This window comes from Manis javanica, chromosome 3 (genome assembly GCF_040802235.1).
Source record: "Manis javanica isolate MJ-LG chromosome 3, MJ_LKY, whole genome shotgun sequence".
NCBI lineage: Eukaryota > Metazoa > Chordata > Mammalia > Pholidota > Manidae > Manis > Manis javanica.
The window spans coordinates 84,615,953-84,632,823 of record NC_133158.1 but is presented as its reverse complement, the minus strand read 5'-3'; the positions used below and the strand labels follow the sequence as shown (position 1 = coordinate 84,632,823).

General features: G+C 36.2%; 1 protein-coding gene across 2 annotated transcripts in view; it reads left to right on the top strand.

Moving 5' to 3' along the window:
• Positions 1–13,661, top strand: part of NSUN3 (NOP2/Sun RNA methyltransferase 3) — a 99,203-nt gene extending 85,542 nt beyond the window's left edge. For both annotated transcript variants that reach the window (XM_037001729.2, XM_037001730.2), the window contains exon 6: positions 5,100–13,661. In XM_037001729.2, the coding sequence (XP_036857624.2) occupies positions 5,100–5,370 (271 nt within the window). In that variant the 3' untranslated portion in view covers positions 5,371–13,661. The remainder of the gene's footprint in view (positions 1–5,099) is intronic.
• The last annotated feature ends 3,210 nt before the right edge of the window (positions 13,662–16,871 follow it).

Sequence of the window (16,871 nt, the reverse complement as noted above, 5' to 3'; positions counted from 1 at the left end):
TTTCCATTTATGAGGATCTTTGTGGTTACATTGGTTCCACTTAGATAATCCAGTATAGTTTCCATCTTGATATCCTTAATTTAATCACATCAAAAGTACCCTTTGCCATGTAATCTGACATAGTTAAAGCTTCTGGGGATTAGGATATGAGTCTCTTTGGGGGGCCATTATTATTTCTACCTTAGGTTGTTGTCATATTAATGGTTCACATCTCTGGTGTCTAGAGATCTGAGTCTTCCCCTCCCACACCCCCTTTGGGGAATTATTTAGGGGACAATGAGAAGAAGGTAAATATCAACAATTTTTTAATTACTTTAAACAAGCACTGAAGGTTAAGTAGGCCCACAGCGGTAGGTACTTTCCCAAATAATTTTTAATCAATAAAAGTATATGTGAGAAGACAAGAAATTCTGGATATACCATAAAGTTTTATTTTTCTGGAGCTTCAGGGATAAAGCTAGAGAGTTAATCCTTTAATAGTAAAATCCTTTAATAGTAAAAATTAAATGTAAAAAAGTTTACAAAAAGTAAACTGACTTCTATGGGAAAATGATATTTATCCTTCTGTCAACTCCCCTTTAATTTGTATTGTCATAGAAATAGATCACATGCTAAATTAAAAATGTAAATTAGCTTTTAGTTAAACTTACCCATTTCTTTATCCCTCTCTTCTAGTCTTACTACTCAGAGGCAAGCACTTCTAATGGTTTCTATTCTGTATTTATTCTGCAGGTCACTCCCAAACCTCAAAGTAATGTGTAAATCCTTATTTTTTTAATTTATCAACTTTAGACATTGACAGCTAACTTCTCACTTGGGATTCTCTCACTGATCCCACCCTTACCTCATACTCTTCCCTGAACCCTGTGTTCTTTCTTTTCTATTTCTCCCCCAGTTAGCACAGAAACTTAGTTGTGCACACTTAGATCTTCACTTCTTGTTCTGTTGGTGGTGAAAAGTGTCTCTAAAAACACACCTCAAGCTTTAGTCTTCTTTCTTTTCTGAAACAATCAGGGCATTATCTCCTGTTTTCCCTTTTTGTGATCCAAGAACATGTACACCCTCACCCTGCCTTCCATGTGTCCTTCCCTTCTACTTATCTGTGTCTTGCAACTGCACCTTTACTTTTCTGTTGTCAAGGTTGATAGTATTCTTTCTGAGATTTTATAATCTGTTCTAAAACATTTCTAAGATCTGTCTTTGGAATAATTCTGAACATTGAAGACCAGTATTGGTATATATTTAGTTCTGTAAATACTGTTCACTATAGAACGAGCTAGTCTGTTGGAATTAAATTTAATTTATGATTTGAGTGCCCCTGAAAGGAAAATTTTCCAACAATCAATTTCTCTCATCTCTTTCCTCTCTTCACCCTGCTGCCCCACTACCTACCCTCGTGCCCTGAGTTGCATGTACCAAAACCTCCAGGATTTTCTCACTTTTCAGGCATTTTGTCTCTTTTGTCTGGAGTCTCTTCTCACTTCTTTCTGGATCCCTCCCTCTCCGCCCAATCTGGAGTAGTTACCCTCCAGGGCTCCTGGGCATTTACTCTGAGACTTCACTCCCTTTAGTGCTTTCCTGTGCTGCACTCACTTTCTCTACCACATTTCTCCTCTTTCTACCTCCTCATTTTGCTAGAGGTAAAATTTCTGAGTCGTCAGATATTTGAAAGTTTCTGTAGCCCTCATATATTTATTTGACAGTTTGGCAGTAAGTAGCCTCACTTTCAATTGCTTTTTTCCAGTATTTGGAGTATATTACTCCACTGGTGGCAGTTGATTCCTGGACCCTTATAAATGACCCGTTTTTCTTTCTGGAGGCATTTAGTATCTTCTCTTTGTTCTCAGAGTTCTAAAGTTTAAACATAATGTATTTAAATGTGTTTTTTTTTTCATGAATTACAAACTTGAAGTTTTCAATGTTATGTAAGGCCCTCTGCACTCCCTCCTAACTTTCTTATCTCATCTCATTCTGCCCGCTTGCTCACCTTGCTTTAGTCACCCTGCCTCTTGTTTCCAGAACATGCTTAGGGTCTTTGCATGCGCTATTCCCTTTGTGTGGAGTGTTCTACTTTCAGACTTCATTCATAGCTCACTTCCGTATTTCCTCAGGTGTTTGTTCAAATATCACTTCCTGAAATGTCATTCTGTCCTAGCTATCCTGTTTAAAAACTCCCCCCATCATCCAGGCACTCCTAATCCTCTTATCTTTATAGAACCTAAATATAAGATATATGGAACTGTTAAGTAAAACATATATGCAAACTGTGATTTGTAAATATGTATTTAGTCTTTGCTCCATGCCAGAGCTCCTAAAGCCTTTGTTATTTCCTAAGTGATAAGAGTTATAGGAACATTTTTTTGTTATGATACCTGTTTTTTGTAAAGGTGAAAGGAACAACTTATTATGCATAACAAGCCCTTTTCAACCACTACTGAGTTTCTGTTAATGCCCTTACTTTTGTAAAGCCTCTAAGGATAGGGACTCGTTGCCAAGGGAACGAACCATGTGATTAAAGGCTGAAATTGTTAGCACTTCTCTCTTTTCCACCTTCCTCCACCTCCAGGGAGGAAGGGAAGAGGGACTGGAGATTGAGTTCAGTCACCAATGGCCAATGATTTAATTAATCATGCCTACTTAATGAAACCTCCACTCAAACCCCTAACCAAAGAAGCTTGGAAGGCTTCCAAGTTAGTGAGGAAATGCTGGAAGGGTGGCATGCCTGGAGATGGCATGGAAGCTCTGCACTCCTTTCCCATACTTTGCCTTATGCATCTCTTTGAGGTGGCTGCTCCTGAACTGAATCTTTTTATAGTAAGTCAGTAATCTAGCAAGTAAACTGTTTTCCTGAGTTCTGTGAAACAGTCTAGCAAATTATTGAACCCAAGAAGGGGTGGTGGGAACCTCCAGTTCATAGCCAGGAGGTTTATTTTAGGAGTGAAACTTTTTGTTTGGTGGTGTCACTTTATGATGAGCTGACTATTACTCCAGAAGTCTCCCTTCAAGATGGAATGCAGAGTGCTTTGATTTGAGGGGGGCAAACACCCACAGTAGCTGCCTTAGGTCTCCCCAAATAGTTTATTTAACTTTCTTAGATAAAAGCCTAGCTTTTTACTTGACTGCCTGACTTGCCATATAATATGGGAATATGGAACCTAGGGCTGCTTATATAATGCTTCAAATGAATATCTTTGTTTTTACTTTTTTGTTGTAATTTATGAAAAATCTACCTATACAAAAACAGACTAGTAAAATAAAGATTTATAAATTCATAACCTAGAGTTAACAATTGTCAATATGTTGTCATATATGCTTTATTATTTTTTATCACAACTTTTTTTTATTAAGGTATTATTGATATACACTCTTAATGAAGGTTTCACATGAAAAACAATGTAGTTACCACATTCACCCATATTGAGTCACCTCCCATACCACATTGCAGTCACTATCCATCAGTGTAGTAAGATGCCACAGTCACCATCTGACCTGGGAATTCCACTCCTAGGAATTTACCTGAAGAAAACACTTCTCAGATTCAAAAAGACATATGCACTATGTTTACTGTAGCACTATTTATAATAGCCAAGAAATGGAAGCAACCTAAGTGTCCATCAGTAGATGAATGGATAAAGAAGATGTGGTACATGAACACAATGGAATACTATTCAGCCATAAGAAAGAAACAAATCCTACCATTTGTTTTTACTTTTTACTCCCATCACATTTCATCTGGCAATTCCAGGCCCCCAAATGTAGTTTGGCAGGTCACATTATGCCCTTCTGTGGCTACTCCTTACCATGAGAGACTCTCTCTACCCTCTTGATTAACTACCACTCCATTATCTGCTTATCATCTTTAAGAAATGTATTGAAAACCATTGTTACTTAATAATTCTCTCAATCCTATTTACTTTATTGTTTTGAGTTAGTACTTAACTTTCTTGTTTATTTACCATCACATTAAGGATATTAAAGGAAGGAAAGAGGAGAGAAAAACCTTGTCATTAGTTTGCTTGTCTTGAGTTAGAATTCATTTAATGATTGAACATAGAGAACAGAATTTGAATTTATTTTGTTGATGTGGTCTTCATTATAAATCTCAGTTATTGGGATGTATTCTAATTGTTTAAATACAGATGTGAGATACAGAGCTGACTGTGTTCTTAAGTCTGGTAGAAGTTATGGAATATGATTTCTTTGAAAAAAAAGTTACTGATTAATGATTGTTCTGGGGTTATCACTACAGCACCAGGACTAAAAATTTTCTAGTTTTATCTTTCAGTAGATGACCTTGCTTCTCACTGCATTCTTATTATAAAGCCTGTCTATTATGAACTTTCATTTACCTTAAAGCATCCCAGTTCCCAATTCATGCTCCCATGTTGTTCCATATGAAAATCTGGAAACCTTTCTTTGCTGAAGCTAACTCCTTCATTTGCAGTCTGAAGCCTTGGGACTGTTCTTCTCCTGCATCTGCATTTACATATATGTTTGGGTCTTTGTGTTCTTTTCCTGCATCTGCATTTACAAATATGTTTGAGTTTTCCCCTTAAAAAAAAAGTTTCCCCATCTTTTTCCTGAAGCTACCCTTTGATCTGGTGAAGTTTTCTTAGTTTCCTTTCTAAGTTCCTCCTCCCTTTAAATAGTAGGCATTCTCTGAGTTGTCTGTCTTGAGTCTACTTTTTTTCTTGCACTTTTCCTAGGGAATCATATTTATTCCCATGACCAGCTATCACTGAGCATTAACCCCCCCTTTCCTGTAGTTCATATGCTTGTTTGCATTAGTGCCACTCAGTATAGTCAAAGACAAATCATTATTCCATGCTCTGCCCCATCCTCCTATCTTTAAAGAACAAAACAATAGATGAATCACATGCACACTCTTTATTGTGTTGAGTCATCTGACTACCATTTTCCCAGTCATCTAGGGATACATTAGAAAGGAATAGTTGTAAGGCTTGGAAAAAATCCAAAGTTATTATAATCTGAATCAGAGCAAGGTTAGTTTTAAGTGTGTACGTGTCCTTGCCCTCAGACCTCATAGTTTCTCTTCAATGTACTTAGCCTATCTTATGCATTTTCCTGATTACCTGCAGGTCTGCAGTTAAGGCCTTACGTCCTGGAGGGTTACTTGTGTACTCTACATGCACACTTTCCAAGGCAGAAAATCAAGATGTGATCAGTGAAATTGTAAACTCCTATGGTAACATCATACCTGTGGACATTAAGGAAATGGCAAAGACTTGCTCCCAAGACTTCACATTTTCTTCTACTGGTCAAGAATGTGGGCTGTTGGTGATTCCAGATAAGGACAAAGCTTGGGGCCCAATGTATGTAGCCAAATTGAAAAAGTCATGGACTGTGTGACATTGGTGATGTGCATTTTGTAAACCATGTCAGTGTATTATTTTATTATGTTCCTGGTCTGCCTATGTTTTAAATAATTATGGAGTCACTTTCCCTGGTCTATTTGGAATCCTATTTAGTTAATACTTCTGCATCTCAGAATCTAGGCTTGAGCATTTTCCAGGTGAATTTTTTTTTCCTAGAAATACATCTATAGCATGATTTAAGGTGGTACAGATGGTGTTTGTTCTGTGTAATAAATCTGCTGTCTTTTACTTGGCATTTTGTAGTTAAATTAATCACAGTACATGGTTTTATGCATAAAATGTTTAGAAATACATTCTATCCATGATGTTGGTGCTTTGAAACTTTAAAAATGTCTGGCCCTCTTATCATTTTTCTCCTTATACAGATTCTTTCAGAGTTCCCCTACCTCCCCTCAAATAAGAACTGGTTGGTATTCGGAGGCTTACTTTTTAAGCAGCACTATTTCTAGTTCTACCAAAATAGGTTTCTTACTTGCCACCTTGTTTGCCGTTAAGGACCATTGTTCTATTTACTGCAAAGGTCAGTGACTCTATTGACAACAGCTTTATTTCCCCACTTTTTTTCTTGTATTCAAAAATACAAATTGAAAGGGTAAATTATGTTGAAAGGCCATTTGAACAGCAGATTCCCATGCATATGTTTGACTTTCAACATTCAGCTTGTGGAATAATGGAGTCTATCCAACAGGCTATAAAGCAAGTACTTGAAACAAAACCAGAATGATTAATAACTGCAATAACTGAACTATATTTGGAGACTTTTGTTACATAATTGCAGTCATAATGAGCACTATAGAATCTGATTATCTTACAATAGCAATCTGGAGGAGCTTTTTATCTCACTTTATTGTGAAACTGTTATATGAGAATATGATGTCACATATTAATGCACAAGAGGGAGATGCTTAATGAAAGTGGATTATACTATTACCAAAACCTGATACCATTTACTAAGTGGTTCTCCCTGTTTACATATATCCTGGGAATATTGTGTACATTTCTAAGCATGTGTACTTAGGGTTTTAGCTCAGGTTTGGATCATGTGTTTTCTCTAGAAATTGCTTCACTTAGAGGCCAAACATATTTTCCCAACTATTAGGAAGAATTCTGCAGCATACTTCAAAAGATTTATCTGTTTGAAAATCAGCTTTTTTAAAAAAAGTAAACTCTGTCTATAGAAATACAAAATTCTGCTGAAGCTGAATCATTTTGAATTATTACATTCTGTGCATTTAAACTAGAGACTATTTGCTCATCAACGGTTTTCTGTTTTGTAAGAACATATAAATGCATTCTTAGAACTGGGAAGTCCTAGGAAGAAGGTCTTTTTTGTCTTCATTCCATCATTGATTTTTTCCCTTTATCTCTAACCAATGTGTTTACAGAAAAGCTGGATCTCTTGGACTCAGTCAAATATACTGGGTTAGTGAAAAATATTAAAAATAATGGAAAAGATTTGTTTTTTTAAGTTAGTGCTTATTGGTTTGTTTTTTTCAATTTAAAATTCTGTCTTCAGATGTTATAGGTTTAAAAAGTGCATTTATTTTGTGTAAGTTAATCACAAAGTAAATTTTCATAGTGCATTTTGTTGAATGTCATTATTTTCCCAACATAATGCCTTGAAGCATAATCTGGATACCCAGTGTGCATTGGGTCTTGGAATGATTACTTAAAAAGGCAAATATATGTGTATTATATAGCTCACATTATTAGTAGTAATAATTACAATGAAACAGCTGATACTTATGGAACATTTAATATATAAGTTCTTTGCATACATGTTTTTTGATCTTCAGACAACTCCAGGAATGAGTATTGTAGCAGCCTTTTGTGAATGAGAAAATGCAAGCTCAGTGCTGTTCATAGCTTGCCACTAGTAAGTAAAGGATGGAGCCAAGAGTAAAACTAGTTCCAAAGGCCAAGCCCTTCTCTCTACACTATGCTATTTCCCAGACTATGTTACATGAATTCTCCAGATCATCAACTGGCTTTACCCTTATCCTCCATTGCTCCATTTCCTCTTGTATGCAGTTCTCTATTACCAAGTGTTAATCAATGTTTGGGGGAAAAAACCTTTGAAATATTTCAGGATGTGTTCTAAAGAAGTACTTTTTGTGAGTGCAATATCCAGCAATCTCCTAGGGAGGTCTTCCATGCCTTTCTTTTCTTTGCAGATTGGGAACTGAAGAAAAAACATTTGGAGCAGCCTTGCAATGTCATTTGAAAAGCAAGGGGTAATTGATATTACTTTCTGTGACATTGAGTTACTTTCAAAATAGCTTCATAAAATTTTAGGTTGCTTACCAACACATTAACTTCTCTCTGCCATCAGCACACTGCACAGACACTAGTTGCAGAAATAGACTATGAATAAATGTAATGCATTTAAATGGTTTGTACTGAATTTTTAAAGCATCAGATACTATCTGTGGTTTGAATCAAGGCAGCCAACAGTCCTTTATCCTATTACATTATATCCATGTAGCCTTATACTCAAGGTTGCAGGTTACCCCCTTAGCAATATTGTGAAAAATATCCTTTTATACACTGTGAATAGGCACAAAAATAGATACCAGAACACTTGCTATATAACTAAATAAAGTAATCAGAAATCGAATAGGCCTTTATCTAAAAAGGCTTTATGCCAGGAAGATAAGCATCGGATAATCTGCATAGGCTAATGCAACTCATCTAGATATGGAGAGAAAATTGGAACCAACAGCAACAGTTTTATTAGATGCCAAGAAGTCCTTTGATGCAATTGAATGGGACTACTTGTATTATGTGTTAGGTAAATTTGGCTTTGGGGAAAAATATAACAGATAGCACAATTTATTTTCAACCCATTTATATGGTTCAAATCAATGGTTTACTATCTTCCTTTCCTTGCCTTATTGCTTCATTGGAGAAGGAAGTAAGGATGATGCCCATTACTGATGTTACTTTTCAGGCTGACATTGGCGCTGTAATGTAACACACAGATCCCATGGGTATCTGAAGGATATTCAGATGAAGGTTCACAAGTTAACTAATGTCTGCTGATAATCTACTACTTGTGCTGAAAGCCCTAACAGCATCGGTCCTGAAAACATTAAAAATAATGTCAAAATTTGGAGTGGCTGCAGGCTGCAAAGTAATGGGAGAGAATCAGAAATACTATCTTGACAGAACAGTTTCTATTAATATTACTTATTTTATGACATTTAAAATAAAATGAAACTTTTAAAATAATTGATTTGGGATTCTCATTAGGGAGTGATTAAACAATAGAGTGAAAAAAACCCTTAAAAATGGACATGTGATTCAATGCTAAGATTTTTAAAAACAATCGTTCTCTAAATAAGGAGGAAGAAAGCCTGGTAGAGTGTATACCTCTTCAGAATTTAATTAGCTCAGTCAAATATTAACTCCATACCTTTCTGTAACTTTTCACAAATGAAGAAAGTAATTTGCTTAGTCATATGAGACCATATAGTCATGTAGAAACTGGGTGAAAGCATACGCTACTTTAGGAAAAGGACTGTTTGCCTCATTGGTAGCTATTTGAAGGCCCACATCATGACTCAGTTAATCTTGCTATGCCTTGTCAAAAGGAGTTTCCTGCTGCATATTGCTATGAATGAGCCTGTTACACACAAGTAACTATACAACTCGCAGATTCAGTAGAGACTAAAAATGTATATAGCTTTTTGAAAAATAAGAAGCAGGACTTATAGCATCCAGATTCTTCTTAGTCCTTAAAAACAAGCAGGAGTAAAATTGCAGATATTAACAGGAATGGCAAAGTTAAGAGGGGTTAAGCATTGGTGACAGTAGAAAAAAAGGGATTGGGTTAATTTCAGCTTGTAATTTTTAGGTTACAGAGAAAAACATTCTTCATTTACTCATCCGAACAAGGTATTAACAATGGTAAACCTTTCTCTCCTTCTGGTATTACAATAATCACTGGGGTGAGGAATGGAGCAATGTGAGGACTAGACAATTTTTTCTGACTCATTGGGTGTTAGTAAGGAAGAACTACTGTGGATTTGTAGCTCACAGCTTCCAAACTTTAAGAAAAGGGAAGAGGGAACATGGTGGTGGCAACTTGCTCTGTTGCTACCAGAAATTGTTCTGTGTGATATGTGTAGCCATGAGTAGCCAGCATAAGTAGCTATACCACATTTCCACATTGATAGTCATCCCTCCTGACTTGATCATAAAAAAACGGACCTAGATTTTAACAAACGTGTTTAATAAACAGAACAATCATTCACCATTACCTATTTTCTTCAATTGAAAAATCATTACTTTTGTTATATATACTATTACAGATAATCTCTGCTAAATCTGAGTGTGAATCTGTAGTTATGTACATGCATTATTTTCAGCTACCTAGCTAACCTTATCATATAGAGGTAACTGAGAAAGTTCCTTCATCATCTCACAGTATTAAGTTGGCTGAAGCAACTTGATACAGTTTCAGAAGAGGTGACTTTTGAGCCAAGAGAATGTTTCAGGAGAGGTTTCAGTGGGCTCTGGAACATCCTCTGGCATAGAATCTGAGCAAAGGTTTCAGAAGCAAAGGACACCACAATAGGCCTGAAGGATTTAGGGTATGCACCAGAAAGCACATCACAACTCCCACCAAAGTTGTTCTGTTCATCTATCTGGTGTCACACCCTGCATTCACTGAGAACTTTGGTGTCTAGCTCCTGCCCCGGCTGACGGGGAGTTCAACAAGGGCTTGAGGGGAAGTTAACCTGGATGAGAGACAAACCAGACACAAAGAAGGAGACCAAGTCGAAAGTCTGATCAAGGTCTCAAGGTTTATTCTTACAAGGTAGATTATATAGGAGCTAGGAGGGGGAAACAGCCCCAGCTAAAGTGGCAAGGGTTATCTAGGTTGCTAGGATACCTAACTGAAGAATGTTCTCTGGAAAAGATCATGGGTGGGGGATTACTGAGAAAAGACAGAATGTTTTACTAAGGAGGAGATGTTATCACGGCAGCTGCTTAATCTCTATCCCAGTGGTCTAATCACAAACTGGGTCAATTGATCTTTCGTAAACGGGGCAGGTTTGAGAAACTAGAGACCTAGGCGAAAAGGGCGAGACCATTGTTTCTATGGCCTACGGCTCCCGACAAGCTCCTATCTCCTCCATTGGAATTCCTGTCAGGCTGAATTCAATGTCTCTGTGGAAAACCCATCCAATATCCTACCTTTACTGCCTCTCCTTCAGTGGTTTTTGTTTCTATTGTTTTCAGCAACTCACGTTCCCAGGCATTCCCTAGAACTTGGCTTTACTTAGAGCCACACTCTCCAATGGACCTTTCTACACTATGGGTATGTTTTATCTGCCCTGTCCAATGTGGATAATATAGCAGCCATGCATGGCTCTTGAGCATGTGAAATGTGGCTAGTGTTACTGAGGAACATAATAAGGTTTAAATATTACTTAATTTAAATATTACTTAGTTTAAAGCCAGATCTAGAATTTCTCCACTTAGGAAAAATTAATCTCAGTACTTCCTGTTCTTCCAGCTTTATTACCTTTTCATTCTTATTAACAAGTATAGCCACATTTCCTTAACACCTATAGTTTTTAAACCTTTCTCCCCTAAAGCTATCCTTTCTTGTCCTAGTCTCCTTTCCTTATTCATCCTAGACCCTGTGGTTGATGCCTTAAAATCTTTTTCTACAGTGCTTTCACCTCCTGCATGTTCTTGCATTCTACTGCATCTGATATTTACACTTGCAACTCTATATCAGTCCAATAGTTCATGCCTTTACTGATATACCTAGATGGCTGAGCATTGCTTAGAAAAAAAGGAAATCATATAGCAGTACAGATTTATGTCACTTCAAATCCACACATCTGTGCAGGTTGATTTCACTACCAATTTGTGCTCACCTGCCTCTCCTAAGACTTTCACACTGCTCAATAACTTGGGCTATTCTTTGGCCAGTTTCCTTTTCCATTCCCATTAGTGATTTTGCCAGAGTTCCACTATTCTCTACAACTCTGCTATATAAACTCTGTCCTCTTTTCCCTCCCTCCTAATTACTTGAGAAACTTGTGGCCATCAGAGTGAATGTCCTTAATCTTTTGTGATGCATATTCCTCATTTTATTTAAAAGTACCACTGTCCTTCTGACCTCGCAAGTTAGAAACCAGGACATCATGTTCAATTTTTCTCTTCCCTCTTCCTCACTCCTACTTCTAGATAACAAGTCTTTCCTTTCTTTAGTATTCTCTCTCGCTGCCATTGGCATTGCCTTAGTTATGGTTACCTGGGCTATTGAATTTTCTTCCCAATTCAACTTCCTCCCATCTCACAATCCACACTCTTTGTTGCTGCTAAAGTGCTCTTCCTACAACAAAATCTCATCTTGTCTTTACCCTGCTTAAAATTCTTCAATGGCTCTCCATTGCCTATAGGATGAAATCTAAGCCATTAGCATTTCATACAAAGGTCCTTTTGCTTTGAGATCTATATTTCTCTTCCACTCTCACTGTCTTTCACCTGCACAGATACAAACACACAATTATATCCTCTTTAAGTTTGTCAAAATTTGAATAATTGTACCGAGGAAACCTAATATCACAATGTGTAAAGTTTCCCAGCTTCTTAGTTGGGATACCCTTCAAGTAACTTGCCACATTTCCCAGTCTATAATTAGCTAGAGTTCTATTAGAGGACATGATGTTATTTTTTTCAAAGTGATTTAGATATTTAAAAATAGTCTTTTTGTTCTTATACTCTATCTGAAAACAATGTAGTTGTATTTTAGGCTACAGTACTTAGTTTTTCCATAGTGAACTGAAAGAACAGTCAAACCATTTTCAAAAGTTTGTGCATTGAACTGAGAGATGTAAATTAAATAGAGAATCCATGATATTACGGGCATGCTTAGGCATGCATATAGTGTGGGAAAACTTCAAAATGAAATAGGCTCAATAATAAGGTTGGAATGCCGATGGATAAATCCATAATTGTCTTCTGCAGGATACTTCAAACCTACAAGGAATCCAAGGGCAGAACAGCAGATGAGAAAGTCTTAAAATAGAAAATGAAATTGTACTTCAGCACATCAAGTTCAGTAAAAAAATAGATTATTAAAGTAGCACTTGAAGAAACTATAGAAAGATCTTATTCTCTGTAAACTTACCAGTTACTCCAGAGTTTTTCTTTTCTTTGAAATGTGAAAATTAATGAGATTTGGAGCTACTTCTGCCTTTAACTTAATCTGTGACATTAAATAAACCTCAAATTTTCTAAACCTTGGTTGCCTGATTTTTAAAGTAAAATAGATTAAGGGAAGTGAATATGTTTCAAGTCATTTCTGTTTTGCAGGCAATGTTCTAAGTGTTTACATACTTGTTGTTTTACTTAATCCAGTCTCTTCTCTTTCTAAAAGTTCTCTGACCTATAACTAAGGTGCGGTAAAGGATTAATACTGTATAAAAATGTCAAGAGAGACACTATAGAGTAGAGGACCAAAATCAGTCTAAGAGCAGCTGGTAAATAGAAGAACAAGGTCTGAGTAGGCAGTGGGGCTGACAAGGCAGAAGCAGGCAGAAGAGCCTGGTTGAAGAGAACAACTGCCCATGGTAGTTCACATTCTTGGTGATTACTTTCATTTTGCTAAACTGGCATTTCTGCTAAGCCAACATGCCAGAAAACCTGCTTGTTTCTGTCTCTTTTTCTCAAAAAACCAGTCTTTGTATATAAGCATGATGTTTTTCATTAATTTGAATCTCAAATTCTGGTAATATAATACCCCTTTTAAAAAGCAAAAAACATTCTCTGAGATCCCAATGTGTTACTGATTATTTTAAATAGAATAGTATATAACATTCTGCATAACAACTGTAAAATCCACAAAACCTTGTAACATTTTTAAAAGTTGAAAGTAAAGTAAAAAATTATATTAATTGAACATGTCAGATGATGCAGTCCTTTGGAAACTGTTATTGCCACTTGAAATTTGAGCATGCAATAAGATGTAGGGCTTTGGAGTTCAGCCTGTCTTGGTTATCATGCATCACATAATTTCTCAGTTCTTCCACCAATTTTTTTCTATTTGGACTACAGATAAACCTTTTGTGGTATCTTATGATGCCATTTTGCCTCCAACTTTTTATGAATGCAGAATTTGTGTATTAAGAACACCTTTGAGGTTTTTTAAGTTATTATGTCACAAGTATTAAAATAGTACTGCTTGATTTTAACTTTATGATAACAGAAACACCTTACACACTGGAATCTTATTGTGACCATCCAGATGATACAGAGAATGCTAATATTTCATTTTTTTTAATTTAGAAAAGCTTCAAGTGGAATATAAAATTATGTAAATTCTCTTAGGGATCTCAGTTAACAAAGAATCATCTGAGAACCCCAAGTCCATGAATGTGGTCTGAGAACCCTTCTCTGGTCTTTATTGATATTCCTGAGTAGGAAAATCTGAAGCTTCTTCTGGTAGGTATGTGTTAGAGGGTTTGTTAATGGAAAGAAAAGCACAGGGAAATCATAATTTGAATAAAAGTATAGAACATTTTTGGTACATAGTCCTTCCCTCTAAATGTTTCTTTCCAGGCCAGAGACATTTTACCTTGCTTATGGAAAGGGTAGTCATAGAATTTATCACCTATCCAGGACATTTTTGATAGTGGAAATGCAAACTCCTGATAATTTCAGTAGGACAACTGATGTAACCAGGGCTATCATAGGCACACAGGTCATATGGTCACCCTCCGTGTGCATGAGGCAGGGTGAGGGGGCACTCATGCATTTGAATAAATCAAATAGATCTCATGCTTCATGAGGAATGCTTTTGTCCCTTCTATATACTTTCCTACAGTAACCACCTCTCTGCAGAGATCTGGAGCATCTGGAGATGCTCCTCCATCTCAGCACAAATAAAAACCTCTGTAATTATAAAATGACTTCCTTTCCACCTCTCTGCTTGAAATCTAAAGCACTAGGTTCTTTTAATTAGTAACACAAAATGGTACAGTCCAAACACTGTAATGACATCAATCAGATACTATTTTTATGCAGTTTTGACAGAATCCCAAGTGAGATAACTGGAAGGATGTATAGCTTTCAGACTACTGTAAAAGAATATGAATCACATTTGTAAGATGACACACATAAACTCACAGACAAAAATCTGTATTATGTAATACTTATCCTTGAACTTGAGGTATAACACACACACCACACACACACTTCTGTATAATTTTTAAAAAACTGGTTTTGATTCTCAGTTGATTTCATCACTCACTAATCGTTTATAATATGTAGTTTGATAAGATAATACTGCTAACCAGACATTCCCTCTGTGTCAACTAAAAGAGTGCATAATTATACTATGGTAATGTTTATCTGCTTTCACAGAACTTCAGCTTACTATTTTGTTCTTGATTAAATAACAATCAATTTCAGAACTTTAAAAAAGATCTTATATGAAACATTGTGTATTATGTCATTGCAAGTCCTCCCCATGGAAGGACCCTAATTATGAATTTCTCTTAGATTTCAGTGAATATTTTCAGATTAGGAAGCCTATGTAAATCAGGTTATTTCCCATTTTGCCTTGGGTGCTGAGAAATTTTATAATCAATTGCAGCAAATACCTCTGTCTCCCTTCACCTACACCATTCTCTGCATGACTTTTATTCCCACTTTATCCTTCTTCTTCAATAAAATGGTCATGTTGTGGAAGATGTACTGGTTAAAGGCATATATACCAGAGTGAAACTTCTGAGTTTGTGATATTAGTTACTTAACATCTTTGTATCTTAGTTTCCTCATCAGTAAAATTAGAATAATAATAATTTCTACATTACAGGTTTTTGTGAGAGCTAACTGAGGTAATACTTTTAAATCCTTAGAACATAACTTATAGAGTAAAATAAATAAAGCTATTACTAGTATGATCTAAAGTTTCAGAAGCAAGCATAAAATTAATTATGGATTCCTTTATTTTGCAATCTTGAGCAACCAGGAAATTCCCATTGAGGTCTCATCTGAAGTGAGCATATAAATGTGTGTCTTCATCTTATTCTATTAACATCCCTTTATCAGATGATTTAATAGATGACTGTTTTCTCTTGGAATCTTGAGACTGGGTAGTTTCACTCTACCTCTCTTTACTTATTCTTTTATGGTATTTAAGTATGCATTTGTTTTCCCACTAGTATGCAAGAAACTAGAGGTCAGGGGCTATCCTGTCAATCTTTGAAGTCCCCAGCACTTCATTCAGTGCATTCCTTAAGTAAGTATTTCATAAATGTTTAATGAAATAAAATAATTTAATAGGTTCTTTTCAATGTCAATAAAGTAAGAATGTTCTCAGTATGGAGCAAAAATCCTCATGGACCTTAATGAAACCCCAGAGAGAGTGACAGAACATTAGCTGAAGCAGTAATGCTGATGAGAATGCCCAGCTTTCTTATCAGTGGTGGTTAAGAACATGGGCTTTGTTAGTAAATTTGAATGTAAAATCTTGTGTCTGTCACTTCCTAGTTAAGCAAACTTGGACGAATTATGTAACTTCTTTAAACTTCAGATCCTTCAGCTCTACAGTAAGAATAATTGACAGGGAATGCACTTAAAGTGCTTAGAACAGTTTCTGATATGTAGAAATCAGATGTATTAGGTTTTATTTTGCTGATCACAAATTACCACAAATTTATCAGCTTAAAGGAATAGAAATTTATTAACTCACAGTTCTCATAGTGAAGAGTCTAGAACATTTTCATTGGGCCCTCTGTTCATGGTTTTAAAAGACTAAAATCAAGGTGTAAGACAGGTATGTCCTCACTAGATAGATTTGACTAGGGAGATACCTGTTTCCAAGCTCCCTCAGGTTTTTGGCCAATTAATATGAGATTCCACCTATTGGCTGGAATACTCTCAGCATCTAGAAGCTAATGACAGGTCCTTGTTACATGGCCCTATCCATAGTTCCTCTCACTCTGTGAATCTCTTAATCTTTTTCCTCAGGAAGAGCTCTCAGTCCCTGTAAGTGCTCACCTGATTAGATCAGGCCCAGCTGGGGATAATTTCCCTTTTGATAAGCTCAAATTCAACTAATCAGTAACCCAATCATGGGAGTAATATTTTCTCATATTCACAGATCAGCTCACACTCAGGAGAAGAGGATGATACAAGGATGTGGGTCATAGAGGGTGGGAATCTTAAGGGCCATCTTAGAGTTCTGCCTAATACAAGAAATAATTTCAGGTCGCCTCTGAGCAACTTTAAGTAATGAAAGAGGGAATCAAATTTCATTCCACCATTCCACATTCAGTGAGTGTGTGCACAGTGGTGAGTATAAAATAAGAGACTGTGGCTGATGTTCCTTCACTGCACACCTTCATTGCTGTGAGCATCTTGCAACTCTGATTCTACTATTTTAAAGTACATATTAACTATATAACATGGACCTTAACTGTTTAATCTGGTGCTAAACTGAAGAAA